The 14,262-nt window shown below is 53.7% G+C and overlaps 1 protein-coding gene across 1 annotated transcript in view; it reads right to left on the bottom strand.

Moving 5' to 3' along the window:
- The window catches only part of VEZT (vezatin, adherens junctions transmembrane protein), a 48,551-nt gene that overhangs the window by 3,187 nt on the left and 31,102 nt on the right, over window positions 1-14,262 (bottom strand). Inside the window, exons 7-12 of the mRNA XM_061574399.1 lie at window positions 11,102-11,292; window positions 5,033-5,123; window positions 4,312-4,594; window positions 2,989-3,236; window positions 1,568-1,665; window positions 237-480 (exon numbers count right to left, since the gene is read on the bottom strand). Of these exons, the coding sequence (XP_061430383.1) occupies window positions 237-480; window positions 1,568-1,665; window positions 2,989-3,236; window positions 4,312-4,594; window positions 5,033-5,123; window positions 11,102-11,292 (1,155 nt within the window). The remainder of the gene's footprint in view (window positions 1-236; window positions 481-1,567; window positions 1,666-2,988; window positions 3,237-4,311; window positions 4,595-5,032; window positions 5,124-11,101; window positions 11,293-14,262) is intronic.

Raw genomic sequence — 14,262 nt, 5'->3', positions numbered from 1 at the left:
CTTGACCTCTCGACCCGTACGTACGTTGAACTTCTTTCTCACCGTACGTAGCCAGGTGCGGGGGGGGGGGGGTGTGGAAGGACAACAAACGAAACACATAAAAAGCAGTTCTCAAGAAGTACATTTTACAAACGAGATTTAAAAGCGCCGTAGCTCCTCGTGGCTTCCTGACATCGGAAGGAAGAGAGCGCGTTCCAGACGGGTCGCAGGGCCGAGGGGGGCCAGGGTTCCGTCACCTGCCGCGGGGAAGAGGGCGCTCCTCAAGACGGCGCGCTGCTCCAGCGACGTGCGCACCCCCAGGACGCTCTTCAGCTCGTCCAGCATGCGGCGCGCCTCCTCGCGCTCCCGCCGCGCCTCCTCGAGCCGACGCCGCAGGCGCTCCCGCTCCTCGGGGTCCGGCGATCGCCGCTCGCCACGGGGGTCGTCGCTCCCCGGCGGCGGGGGGCCGTCCTCGGGGTCCCCCGCGAAGGACTCGAACTCCTGCGGGGGGAGCGGCGGCGGCGGCGGCATCGTGGGTCGACGTTATTACCGTTAGGGATGACGTCAGCAGCGGTAATATTAACGGCAGCAGCAGTGGCAGCAGCAACATCAGCAGCAACAGCAGCGGCATCAACAGTGGCAGCAGCAACAGCAGTTGCAGCAGTAGTAAAATCAGCAGCAAGCAGCAACAGCAGCAGTGGCGGCATCAACAGTGGCAGTAGCAGCAGCAGCATCAGCAACATTAGCAGTAGCAAGCAGCAGCAACAACAGCAGTAGCAACATCAGCAGTAGCAACATCAGCAACGGCAGCAGTAGCAGCAGCAACATCAACAATAGCAGCAGCAACATCAGCAGTAGCAGCAACAGTGGCTGCAACAGCAGTAGCAACAGCAGCAACAGCAGGAGTGGCATCAACAGTGGCAGCAGCAACGGCAGTATCAGCGACAGAAACGGCATCAGCACACAACGCGTTATCACCATGACACGGTTCTTCCATTATGGATAAAGCGGTAACCCCGTTGTGCGAGCGAGTACGTGGTCACCACGCGAGTACGTGGTCACCACGCGAGTACGTGTGTCCTGTGTGGGTGTGTGGGTGTGTGGGTGTGTGGGTGTGTGGGTGTGTGAGTGTGTGGGTGTGTAGGTGTGTGGGGGTGTGGGGGTGTGGGTGTGTGGGTGTGTGGGTGTGTGGGTGTGTGGATGTGTGGGTGTGTGAGTGTGTGGGTGTGTGGGTGTGTGGGTGTGTGGGTGTGTGTCCTGTGTGGGTGTGTGGGTGTGTGGGTGTGTGGGTGTGTGGGTGTATGTACTGTGAAGGGGTCGTGCAGTGGTGAGCGTGCTGCGGTATGAACCCGGTGACCCGTGTTGGATTCCCGCTCACGACCAACACCGGGGAATAATGTCTGAACGGGTCCTGGGTCCCCTCCGAGGTCGATTTAGCCTCAAATGAGTACCACTAGGAAGACAAAGCCGGCCGGGCGTTGTCCTGGCCACCCACCCCATCGTGTGCCGTTCCGGCCTTCACAGCGCTCGCCCCAACGGTCCATTAAGACTATAGGGGAGGGATCTTTGTTATGTACTGCGCAAGTACCTGCTCCTCCGGGATGGGGTCGCGATCGTCGATGATCACCAACGCAGGCCGATCCTCGTCGACGCTGCGTGTTGGTTCCGCTCTGCCCGGCACGTCGGCTGCGCGCGACACGGCGGAACGGGAGGGGGGGGAGGGGCAACGTGACGCGGGTGGAGAGCGCTGGCACCGAGCGACGACGCGAATAGCGAACGGCCCTTGCCTTGCGAGTGTTCGCAGTACCCAGTTGGGTGCGCGATGATGATGATGATGATGCATCGATTCATCGACTAACAACGATTCGTACAGTGAGATGGCTCAGGGGTCAGAGGTCGGAGTGCCGAGTCGGCACCACCATTGGGTGGCGGTATCTTGGTTGAGGAGGCCTTTATCCAGCAGCGGACAGACCACGGCTGATGATGAACACTCATCAGGCAGCAGCAAGGGCGTTCGTTGCCCAGGGATAAATCTCTGCCCCGTGGTATTTTTCTCCCTCCCTTTATCTTGTGATGCATCTCACATATAGACGCTGTCAAATCCCACAGGCGGTGGAATTCTGTGAAATTTAAAAAGTTCTACTCAACGCAGTGGCCGGATCGCTCAGAGGTCAGTCACGGTGCTGAGCTTGGCACTGCTGCAGATCTTAGGTTGGACTCCAGGTTTCAGCCACCTCCGATTCAACTGGGTTCTCAACAGAGGTGGGACAAAGTCATTGTTATGCAAGTCCAAGTCGAGTCTGAAGTCATCAAATTCATGACTCGAGTCTGACTCGAGTCCAAGTCACATGACTCGAGTCCACACCTCTGGTTCTCAATAAACTAAACTATTAAACTGATGTTTTATTTTACCAGGTAAGGGCCACTGAGCTACATAGCTCTTTCAGAAGTGGCCTGGCCACAAATTATAGCTTACCACATGGAAATTCACAGCAGCTGAATACTTGGAATGCACGTTGATTCTAAACGTGGATGGAAAAACCGGAGGGCCTGGAGAAAAGTCCACGCGACCACGGGGAAAATATTCAAACTGCAAACATAGAGGCATCGGGGTTACGATTGAACTAACCACCTCCTCCATACCAGGCGAGGCAGATAACATCCCGCCACCGTGGTGCCCCAGGTTTCAGCCTCCCGTGTTTAAAGCTGGGTACTCAAGTGTAGTGAGTTGAATGTCTCACAAAATAACCACAATCTTAAAATTCGGCTAATTTCCAGCTGCAGTTTGAATGTCATGCGACGGATATCGTTGTCTGTGCCAGGCCGGGTGGGGTCTCGGATGTAGTTGTGCGATATCCACTTCAACCGACTTGTTCCCGAATTATTCCTTCGTCTCGTGATTCGACACGTTACAGCACAGTCAGGACCGAGTGCGCGAAAAGGACAATAAAAAACACGGCGGGTTTGACCGCCGCGCGACGAACGCTCCGCCTCTCGCTCCGCTCTTACCGGCCGCGCCGTCGCGATCGCCGCGGCGCCGCAGGGCCCTGGAGCGGGTGACGGTCTCGTCCCAGCAGGCCCTGGCGGCCTCCATCCTCGGCCCGAGCAAACTCAGCAGCTCGGCCGCCGCCTCGACCGCCGCCGCCGTCTCCGCCTCTGAGTCGCCAACGCCGCCGCTGCTTCCGTTGGCGGCGGCGGTGGAGGCGTCGAGGCCCGGCTCCAAGAGACGTTCCAGCTCGTCCTCCAGAGAGAGGGAGCTGTGGGGGCGGTGGGTGGGGCAGTGACAACGCTACGACATCACCGTTATCTGCGCGATGTTACGAACGACGTTTTCCTACTTAAGACGTTTTACTCAGGTGGTTTAATCTTTCACTCGACACTTTCCGGAATGTTGCTCGGCCGGCTTGGGAGGAGCGAGTGTCGGTGTAGGACACGACCCGCTAGGGTAGCGGGGGCGCCACGGTGGCTAGGAGATGTTAACTACCTCGCCTGGTGGACATGGACGTCGTGGGTTCGATCCCGACCCTGACGCCTGCTGCTGTATATTTGGAGTTTGCATTTCTCTCTCCCCGTGGGCGCGTGGATCTTTCTCCGGCGTCCTCCGTTTTTTCCCTCCAAATTTAGAATCAACGTCACGCGCTTAGAGTATTTGGCCGCTGTAAATTTCTACATTCTAAGCCACTTCGTTGAGCTATCATTTGTGGCCAGGTCGCTTCTGAAAAAGTGCTATACAGCTCAGTGGAGCCTTACCTGGTAAAATAAGAGTTTAGTTTAGTGTACACAGTAATGCCTTTCCATAATAATCCTATATCACTATATCATATATTGCCAGCCATCTGTGAACAGGTTTATAAAAATATACGGTACGGTGAGGACAAAATAGAGCGAGACGGATGTGGCATGCCAAAATAATTCTTAGAACAGCGCTCCGGATGCTTCCGGCGTTCCGGTTTTACAGCCGAGCCTGAAATCGTGCGCGAGCTCTGTCCATGTGCGTAACGGGGGAGGTCACGATAACTCTGGTCAAGATGAACCCAAGACGAAGGAAGCTTCAGGTGTAAAGAAGTTGGGTTGCTCTCGTATGCTTACCCTCTAGAAAATCACCCAAATTAATGCAAGGGTCGCCAGCCAGCTGTCCATCTGTCTCCGTGCAACGGGGGAGGTCACGATAACTCTCGTCAAGACGAAGGAAGCCTCAGGCATAAAAATTTGCGTTGCTCTCGGCGACTTACCCACCGCGACCGACACGCGGGGGACACACCGATTAAAGGTCCACGACTTAGCCCGCGACTTGCGACGAGATCCGAGCGACCGTTCGAACGCCAAACTCACTCCTGCAGCGCCATCTTCAGGTGCAGCTGGAGACTCCGCACGGCCGCGTGCAGCCTCCAAAGCTCCGAGCGCGGCCCCCCGCCGGACCCCCTGGGGTCGCCGGGGCCCCCCGTCGCCAGCTCCGCCGCCGAGCGTGGCCGCTCGCCGCCTTCCGCCGCCCGCCCCCCGCACCCGACGCGGTGCAGCTCGAAGCTGCGGTCCAGCCGGCGGAGACTGTCGGAGACGCGCGGGGACGCGGCCGAGACGAAAGCGTGCTCCGGGGTCGAGGGGCGGTTGCGTGGGCCTAGCAGGGTCAAGAAGGGGGGGGGGGGGAGACAAAGAGGGCATGGCGGAGGTGGGGCGCGAACGACACGCAGGGGGAGGATCAGAGAGGGTTCGCGATGGGAGCGTAGAATGATTACAGTTCAACAGGGAGGATCAGAGAGGGTTCGCGATGGGAGCGTAGAATGATTACAGTTCAACAATCCACTGCTGGACGTGGGTTTCGTGGGCGTTAAATGACGACACGTCAGCACGCTGGTCAGTGCCGGTTGGTAGCGTAGCACATCGCAACGATTGCTTTCGCTGCACTGCCCTCTCGCAATACAACCCGGCCGAGAAAAACACAGCGGGCGCTCCCTGACCCCAACTTCAATCCCAACTCCTCCCACCGCCACCGCCACTAACACAACCTCACGCCCCCACTGCCGTGACCTCCGCCCTGTGACCCCCCCCCCCCCACCTTGCTCGTGGCCGCGCGGGGCCGCGTACAGCGCCAGCACGAGGCGGCGCAGGAATTCCGAACTCTGCCCGACCCACAGCTGGTAGAGCACCTGTGAGGAAAGGGGGCGCAGGGACGGACAGACGGACAGACGGGCAGACGGACAGACGGGCAAGCAGGGAGGGAGACAGGGGCTAGAACTAACGAAGGCTGGCAGGCAGAGCAGGGGGCACGGCCACGCTGTGGAATTTGGAAGTGGCCTTCCAAACAATTATTCCCAGTGGCTATTGGCTCGATTACAGACGCGCAGTGACCGGTCACGTTACGAATGCTCACAGATCTCTACGAGAGCGAACGGAGGTCGCTGGAGCCAACAGATCTCTATTAAGGGGTGCAGCGACACCGTGAAAGTTGGGGCTGTCCCACTCAGCGAATTGTTCCCTGCGGTTAGGGGGTAGATTACAGACGGGATCCGAGAAATTCACACCACCCCGCCCCTCCGCCCAACGTTGTCACGGATAAGCGGAGTTCGACTGCGCTGTAATTATATTAAATCTACGTAACTGCCAGATAACTGACACGTGCTTGATTGTGAACTTAAAGGTTCTGTTCATGCAGCGCAACCGGCAACGACTGGACACCTGTGATAAAAGGGCTTTACAGCTCATCGGATTCCTCCGGCATCGATAAATCTGAATTCTGATTCTCCGATCTACGTGGCCGTGTAGAAGGAAGGAGACGCAACACTCGAACACGCCCATCACTGTTGTCCCAAAACGTACGGGGGCGAACATTTCTCAGCCGCATCTCAAATCGAAACACTTGGGAAGGTGCGGACAACCCACGATGCCAAGTGGCTGCACCCCGATTAGAGAGGCGTCTCCGGCACTCTCCAAGCGCCATCCCCTGGGCGCTCCATCCCAATCCCTCCCCTGGCACCTCCCGTTCTTATTTCGGCCTCTTGCGAACAGCTGTGAAAACAGCGCGCTCGCGACGCCGTGGGCTGGCGCGGACGCCAATAAAACAGTGGCGGCCGCTCCCCCGGCCCCCCCCCCCCTGCCTCTTCCCCCGCCACCCTCGCCCCCCAGCATTGTTGCCCGACGTCCACGCTTTTGGCGCGTAATTGCGAGCGGTGTACGCAGCTCATCCGGCGAGCAGCTCGTCGGTAAATGACGAGGGCTGCCCTGTTCGTCCGTTTTGCCCGTCGTCATTTCGGACCGGCTTTAGTTGCGGCAGGTGGCGGCGGCGGTGGCGGCGGTGGCGTGCTTAGCTCCTCCGCTTAAAAATAACAACGCGCATAGTTGTGGTGCGGAGGCGCGGGCTAGACGGGCCAATCCCGGGCTACCCAGCGCTAGCCGGGCTCCCTCCGGAGACCCGCTGCGTCGTCCCCGCTAGCCCCAAATGGGGCAATGACGTCCACGCCCAAAGCATGTGCTCGGCCAAGCACTGTGAAAATCACTCCGAATGCGATTATATAGTTTCCAATTAAAGTATATATTGTAAGGAACGCATGATAAGGGAACGACGACGAACCTAAGACGTAATATTGCCGATAAAAGTAAATGGTATTCGCGAGACGGGATGATGGGCGAGACTGGCGATGGAATGGCAGGCGAATGAGAGAGCACGTCCAAGAGGATGACAACCGCGGAGGTGGGGCGACGAGATTAGCTCCATGTGCAGGAGTGAGATGGACGGTAGCGGCAGCAATGGAACGCAAAGTGAGAGCATGGGGAGGCCTTCATCCAGCAGTGGCTAGGAGATGTTAACTACCTCGCCTGGTATACAGGTCGTGGGTTCGATCCTGACCCTGACGCTTGCTGTATATTTGGAGTTTGCGGAGTCTCTCTCTCTCATCACGGTGGCTAAGAGATGTTAACTACCTCGCCTGGTATGCAGGAGGTCGTGGGTTCGATCCTGACCCTGACGCCTGCTGCTGTATATTTGGAGTTTGTGTGTCTCTCTCTCACCGTGGTTGCGTGGATTTTTCTACGGATCCTCCGGTTTTTCCCTCCACATTTAAAAATCGACATCACGCGCTTAGAGTATTTGGCTGCTATAAATGTCCACGCGATGATGATATCAGCCGCCACTTCGTTGAGCTATCATTTTTGAGAGCCAGGTCGCTTCTAAAAAAGAGCTATGATAGCTCAGTGGGCCTTACACATCGTGAAAGAAAAAGTAAAAAAAAAATTCAGTGGATGAACAATGTCTGATCGTGATGATGATGATGAATATATCCATAAGATGTTTTTTGGGTTAGATCGCGTGGATATAAATGTCGTTAAACCTGCCATCACCCAACACAGCTAATTCGTAAGGTTTGTCACGTAAACAAAATGTGCCAATTCCACGACCTAAACCAAAACAAATCTCGACTATTGGATAATATTCATCGTGAAAGCCCTCGTGTTAAAACTATTAATATATTTACATTCTAGATTTGAAGCTTTCGTGACTGCAAGGATTCATATTCTTAGGTTTTTTCGGTAAAGTCACGTAGGTAAAAAATTAAAATTAATAAAAGTAAAATATAATTAAAATCACGACGTCTCAGAGGCAACACAAGCTTCCGTCTTAAGGTGGAACCGTCACAGCCACGACAGCTGTATCAAGTATACAAGCATACAGCTGTCGTGGCTGTGACGGTTCCACCTGAAGACGGAAGCTTGTGTTGCCTCCGAAACGTCGTGATTTTTATTTTATTTTACTTTTATTAATTTTAATTTTTTACCTACGTGACTTTACCGAAAAAACCTAAGAATATAATATATTTACACTTCCTACGTGAATACCGCCCAAGAAACACACCGGTATGGGGCAATCAACTCGCTGCGTTTGAGAAGCCGGCTTTAATCACGGATGGCCGAAGCCCGGATTGCAACCCAAGGCCTCAACGGTGCCAGCTCAGCGGCTCTGACCTCCGAGCCACCCGGGGGAGGGTCTGCTCAATCACCACGGGGTTTAACGCGGGAGCATCATTTGCGCTTCATCATCTCGACACGATCTTTGCGCAGCAGGTTTGTCGCTCCGTTTTAATTTCATTTCCCGCTCGTAATATGCCTGGGTCCATCCCATTACCGCAAAATCGCCCGCATGTTCCGCGTCAGCCGAATTGTTATCCCGAAGCGGAGGTGGCTCGGAGGTCAGCGCGCCGAGCCAGCACCGCTGCGAGCCTGGGTTCCAATCCGGGTTTTCGGTTGAAGCTGCAGCCGCCTGTGATTTTACACTTGGAGCCAGCACTGCTGCGAGCCTGGGTTCGAATCCGGGTTTTCGGTTGAAGCCGCAACCGCCTGTGATTTTACACTGGGAGCTAGCACTGCCGCGAGCCTGGGTTCCAATCCGGGTTTTCGGCTCAAGCTGCAGCCGCCTGTGATTTTACACTTGGAGCCAGCACCGCTGCAAGCATGGGTTCCAATCCGGGTTTTCGGTTGAAGCCGCAGCCGCCTGTGATTTTACACTTGGAGCCAGCACTGCTGCGAGCCTGGGTTCCAATCCGGGTTTTCGGTTGAAGCTGCAGCCGCCTGTGATTTTACACTTGGAGCCAGCACTGCTGCGAGCCTGGGTTCGAATCCGGGTTTTCGGTTGAAGCCGCAACCGCCTGTGATTTTACACTGGGAGCTAGCACTGCCGCGAGCCTGGGTTCCAATCCGGGTTTTCGGTTGAAGCCGCAGCCGCCTGTGATTTTACATTGGGAGCCAGCACTGCCGCGAGCCTGGGTTCCAATCCGGGTTTTCGGTTGAAGCCGCAGCTGCCTCTGATTTTACACTTGGAGCCAGCACTGCCGCGAGCCTGGGTTCCAATCCGGGTTTTCGGTTGAAGCCGCAGCTGCCTCTGATTTTACACTTGGAGCCAGCACCGCTGCGAGCCTGGGTTCCAATCCGGGTTTTCGGTTGAAGCCGCAGCCGCCTGTGATTTTACACTGGGTACTAATGAGCAGTGAGTTGATGGCCTCAGTCTGGAATGTAAACAAATAATAACCTATCACGTCAAATTTGGCTCTCCGATGAGTTTGGCTCATTTCTAAAATACCGGTTTGACAGTCACGCGCAAAATATTAATCTCTGCAGTAGGGCACGCTGGAAAAGTGCTGCTCTCCCTCTGCTGCAAGGACTGGAGGTCACTAATTTATACTGCAGGAGGAATCCGATGAGCTAATACGCTCTTTTTGACAGACGTTACAACACCAAACAATACAAAAATACGATAGCAGTGCCAAGTACAAGAACGGTAAACAAATGACCCAAACACAGACAAATACAACACGAAACCATCCCCATCCTACCAGGCAGAGCCCACGGAGGTTTTAACTCGTTTTCCAGAAGCAACCTGGACACAAATCATAGCTCAACAAAGTGGCTTATCTTGTGCAAGCAGCAAAATCTAAATAAACCTCAATGCACGGTTTCTAAATGTGGATGTAAACACCGGAAGACCCGGAGAAAAAACATCCACATGACTACGGGGAGAGAGAGAGACATGCAAACTCCAAATATAGAGCAGGCATCGAACCCACGACCTGTTCACCAGGCGAGGTAGTTAACATCTCCGAGCCAACGTGGCACCCCAAAGGATTGTAGCTGCTGCCTTCTTGTATCGGGGGCTATGCATCACCAGGGTTAAGCAATGACAACCATTCAAGCGCACACAAAATACGCAAACTCCAAATATAGAGCAGGCATCAAACCCACGTCCTGTATACCAGGCGAGGTAGTTAACATCTCCTAGCCACTGTGGCACCCCAAAGGATTGTAGCTGCTGCCTTCTAGTATCGGGGGCTATGCATTCCAAGGGTTAAGCAATGACAACCATTCAAGCGCACACAAAATACGCAAACTCCAAATATACAGCAGGTGTCGCATTGACTGTTGAGAAAAGTGAGCTGGCGTTGGATACGCGACGCTAGGAGGGGCGATGGGCGGTGGGGGGAGATTGATGATGGACTGACAGCCGAAGTCTGGCACAAGCACCGCGGTTGACATCACCGCCGCGTTATGGTGATGAATGGTGGCTGTTGTTGCGTGGGGAGCCGTGGTGTTGGTGTGTTGGTTTGCCCAACCATCCCTGGTGCACGTGGGTTCGATTCCCGGCTACGGCTCGCATCGGTGCAGATACACGTGGTATCTTAAACAAGTCCCGGATCTCTCCTGTGTCAACTCAGCCCTTAAATGAATTCCCAGATGTTCAGTAGGGGCGGGTAAGAAAGTTACAACAAACAATACAAAAACACGATAGGAGTGCAAAGTATAGGAACGGTAAGAAAATCACCAAAAAAATGCTAAACTAATTTTATATTCCACCATTGGAACCTCATTTGCCAGTTTACTGGCAAATGAGGTTCCAATGGTGTAGATGCTTACCCCGAGCTCTAATACTCTGATGGTGCATTGTCTTTGAGTTGTGCGCCTTTTGGCTTCATCTGTTCTAACACCATGTGAGACTAGGCTCTAAGGAAAGCTGTCTCGGGTGTGGACCAATCAACTTCAAGGACAGTGCATACATTATCGGAGTTGTGTTTTTTGTTTGCATTCCGACCGCAGGTATTGTGGTCAATGCAAACATGACTCCTTGTAAAAAAGGTGTCAGTTTTATTGCCAGATAGAAGGGTAAAAAAACAATTATCATAATTTTATATTACCAGATAATGCCCACTAACCCTTTCCTGTTCCGAGACGACTCCAAGTTGCACGGTGGGTGTCCCGTTCACCGCTGAATCTCGGAACGCGCGAACGGTTCAGCGTTAATTTTATTTAGATAGGCGTAGTAGCAGCGCCGTTGCTGTTAAAGACATTGCACTCACCCGCAGAGAACTGCAGCGACACGACCACCGCACTCTCTACGATAGCTGGCGTCACAACTGTGCCGCACGCCCTCCCGCATGGCCTTGTGGGAGCCTTGGTACGTATCAGGTCACGTACGTCATCGGAACGGCATCGGAGGGAAAACTGATGACGTACACGTCCGCACGTCATCGGAATGGGAAAGGGTTAAATGACTCCGAGAGCACAAATCGGGATAAAATTTGGCGAAGACCACCAAAAGAAATTAGAGTGAACCTCTCCGGAAGAGGAAGTGAAAACAAGACGGCACCTTCAGCGCCTGCAGGGAGAAGCCGTCGGTGAGCTCCGCAGCCCGATCGAGAATCGCGGTCTCATCTCGCAGCTCCGCGCCGACGCCCACCGTGGCCCCACAGTGGAGCTCCATGCCCAGGCCCAGCTCCGCAAGGGGGACCGCGCACAGGTAGTTGGTGACATTGTCTGCCTCCGCGTCCAAAGGGCACGTGCACGAGTCAAGGCAATGGTACCAACAGATCATCTTCACCATCATCACCGTCATCGGGCTATGATCTTATCCGCTGCTGGATGAAGGCGATCTCTCTATTGAAGCTGTCACAATCTCCCACGATCAATCTTAGCTCCCACACACGAGATGATGTCACCGCTCCAATGTCAGGGCAGTGTCAGCCTGGCAGGCGTGTTCCCTCCTTAAGACTGCCACTCAGCGGTAAGTTCTCAGCCATCACCTCTCACGGTGCTGCGATAATAACAATTATCGGAGCACCATGAGACACCCCCCTCACCCCCTCTCTGTGCAGGCCACCGTCAAATCGCCACACTTCAATCGAGAGCACTGCCCTCTTAGACGTCGCCGTCGCAGTGAACGATCTTCGCTGTCGCGGGTTTCACCCTGCGGCGCTCTGGAGCTCCCCTCCAGCTGCCCTCTCTTCCTCTCTTACCGTGCATCCTCACCCTCACCTCCCTCACCCTCACCAGCGGAAACGTCACCCTCTTTTCACCCTCCTCAGCCCAGTCTCTCTGCTCCTGCAAAGTGCCAAGACAAAGATCCCCCATACAGCCATAACAGAAGTACTGTTAGCGAGTAGCACCTATGAAGGCCGGCACAGCACACGAGGGGGTGGGTGGCCAGCACCACGCCCGACCGCCTTTGTCTCCCTAGTGGCGATGTTTACTACACACCACACGAGGTACTCATTTGAGGCTGAGTCGACCTAGGGGAGGCCCAGGACCGGTTCAAATAATTATCGCATAACGATTTGGTGCCTGCGCTTAATTTGGCTAAATTCTCGATGTAAATTACAAATATCTTCGTTACTGTCACGCAATATTAATATATTACTCCCTCTGGTAGGATGGATGGGAGAGTGTTGCTTCCCCGGCGCTGTGGAGTGCAGAGGTCACTTGAAGGGATCTCAGACGTAGTTCTGTGATATCCCCTTCCGTGGGCCATTCTCGAACAAAGGAGGGTCGCACTGCTCTGTGATGGATTCACCCGTCTCACGACCGATAGCGCAACGGGGATTCAACTCTGGGAGGAGCAATAACGTGGAAGTGAACAGTAGTTGCGTTGTGTCCTGCCGTCTGCGCACACTCACGCATCACACCGACTTGTGTGTCTCTTGCCCCTGCGGCGAGTTAGGCCACAACACGTCGTCAACAACACGCCTTGGCTAACAAACCCATCTGACCGCCAGTATGAACGAACACAAAGGGACTTTTCGCTGCCCGCCGCCTTGGATGAACGTCGCATTGCGCAACTTCTCAAGAGCCAAGAACCCGCAAAACCACAACAGAATCACAACAGGATCCGTTAAACAAGTGAGGTCAGCACGTGATGCCAGAGCCCACGTGCTCACGATTTACTGAAAACATATTTTTCTCTCTCTCTGTCTTCAGATTTTTTTTGTAAATCTCTAGCTCTTGCTGTGCTGCTACTGTGCATCGAGGCCTCTGAACGATCTCTCTCTCCCTCTATCTCCCCCCCCCCCTCTTCGCCACATCCGCTTCATAGCTCTTCTGCTGCGCGCTTGCTGGGTTGCGTACCCGAGCGGCTGTTCGCAGCGATGTCCAAATTTATCTCCCGAAGAAGCTGCCGGCACGGGGAGCGGAACGTCCAACATCTAAGCGGTTGTGCTTTCACTATGTTGTCCCCACCTGAAGACGGATGCTTGTGTTGCGCCCGAAACGTCGTGATTTTATTTATAAAGAAATTTTATCTACGTGACTTTACCGAAAAAACCAAAGAGTATGAATCCTTGCAGTCACGAAAACTTCAAATCTAGAATGGGGGGGGGTGGGGGGTTACAAACCGCGAACCCATCAATCACTGAGCTGCAATGGCGCAACCACAAAAAACCTCCAGAAAATTCGCCCCATCGCTCCCTTCCCTGCACCCCCCCTGCCCCGCCTGACAAAGGCCGTAAACCTCCGAACCCAAATTGAAAACATCTTAAGACAAAAAAATATCCAGAAAAACAAGAATCCAGACGCCAGGTCGCAAGAGTTCACGCGGGGAGCGTCGCCTCTCCATGTTTGCTGCTCCGCTAAAAGGCAGCTGGACGTTTTTTTAAAAAGGCTCAATAACTTACCAAGAACTATGTTTTATTATAACACGTTATACGCGTTCGTGATCATTTACAGCCCTAGTCAATCGTCTTTCAAATGAGGGCCTCCCCACGAAATAGGGGTCTCGCGGTGGGGTGGTTACTTGACCTTGCTACACCGTGCTGGTTAGTGAGTTAGTGAAGGGGGGGGGGGCAGGCTACAATAATGCTTTTGCTGCACTGCCCTCTGCTGCTCGTAACGGAGCTGTGCAGAAGCTTATCAACACGTGCTTCACACACAGGGTGGGTCCACCCGTCACCCAAAAAAAGCCATCTGGCACAATCCTGATTTTTAGCTCCCGAGATAAGATGAGATCCGGCGCATTCCGGTAGGTTTGGTCACCGGCAGCGTGACATTACAGTTGATCGTCGATTATCCGGCACCGCGCGATTATCCGGCGGCTTTCGACATTATCCGGCGGTCCCGGGCCGATTCGGCGAAACCGGCAAAACCGTTCCAAAGGCTCTCACTAGTCCGGCGATCGGCATCACGTAGCGTGCACAAGAAAAGCAGCTACGCTTGATTTCAGTGTCAAAAATATATGGTGCATTATACGCTACATACAACTTAAACGATGAAAACACTGCACGTGTCTACACATCACTCCATGATGCAGTCTTTGAGATTGGAGTGGTAAGTACGGTCCAGTAAATACAGTAACTTTTTAAAGTAAGGATATTTATTTGCATCTATTTGTATATATATTCATGCCAATTTCATATAGTAAACACATTTAAAACACTAAAAAATGTATATAACACCTGAAAACATGTCATACAAGAATGTGCAACAATAAGCTATTTTATATAATGATGATTAGCGATTATCCTGCATTTTAGAAAATCTGTT

Source organism: Lethenteron reissneri, chromosome 55 (assembly GCF_015708825.2).
Source record: "Lethenteron reissneri isolate LAM-NWPU_2019-01 chromosome 55, ASM1570882v1, whole genome shotgun sequence".
Lineage (NCBI taxonomy): Eukaryota > Metazoa > Chordata > Hyperoartia > Petromyzontiformes > Petromyzontidae > Lethenteron > Lethenteron reissneri.
This window is presented reverse-complemented; position numbering and strand designations above follow the sequence as displayed.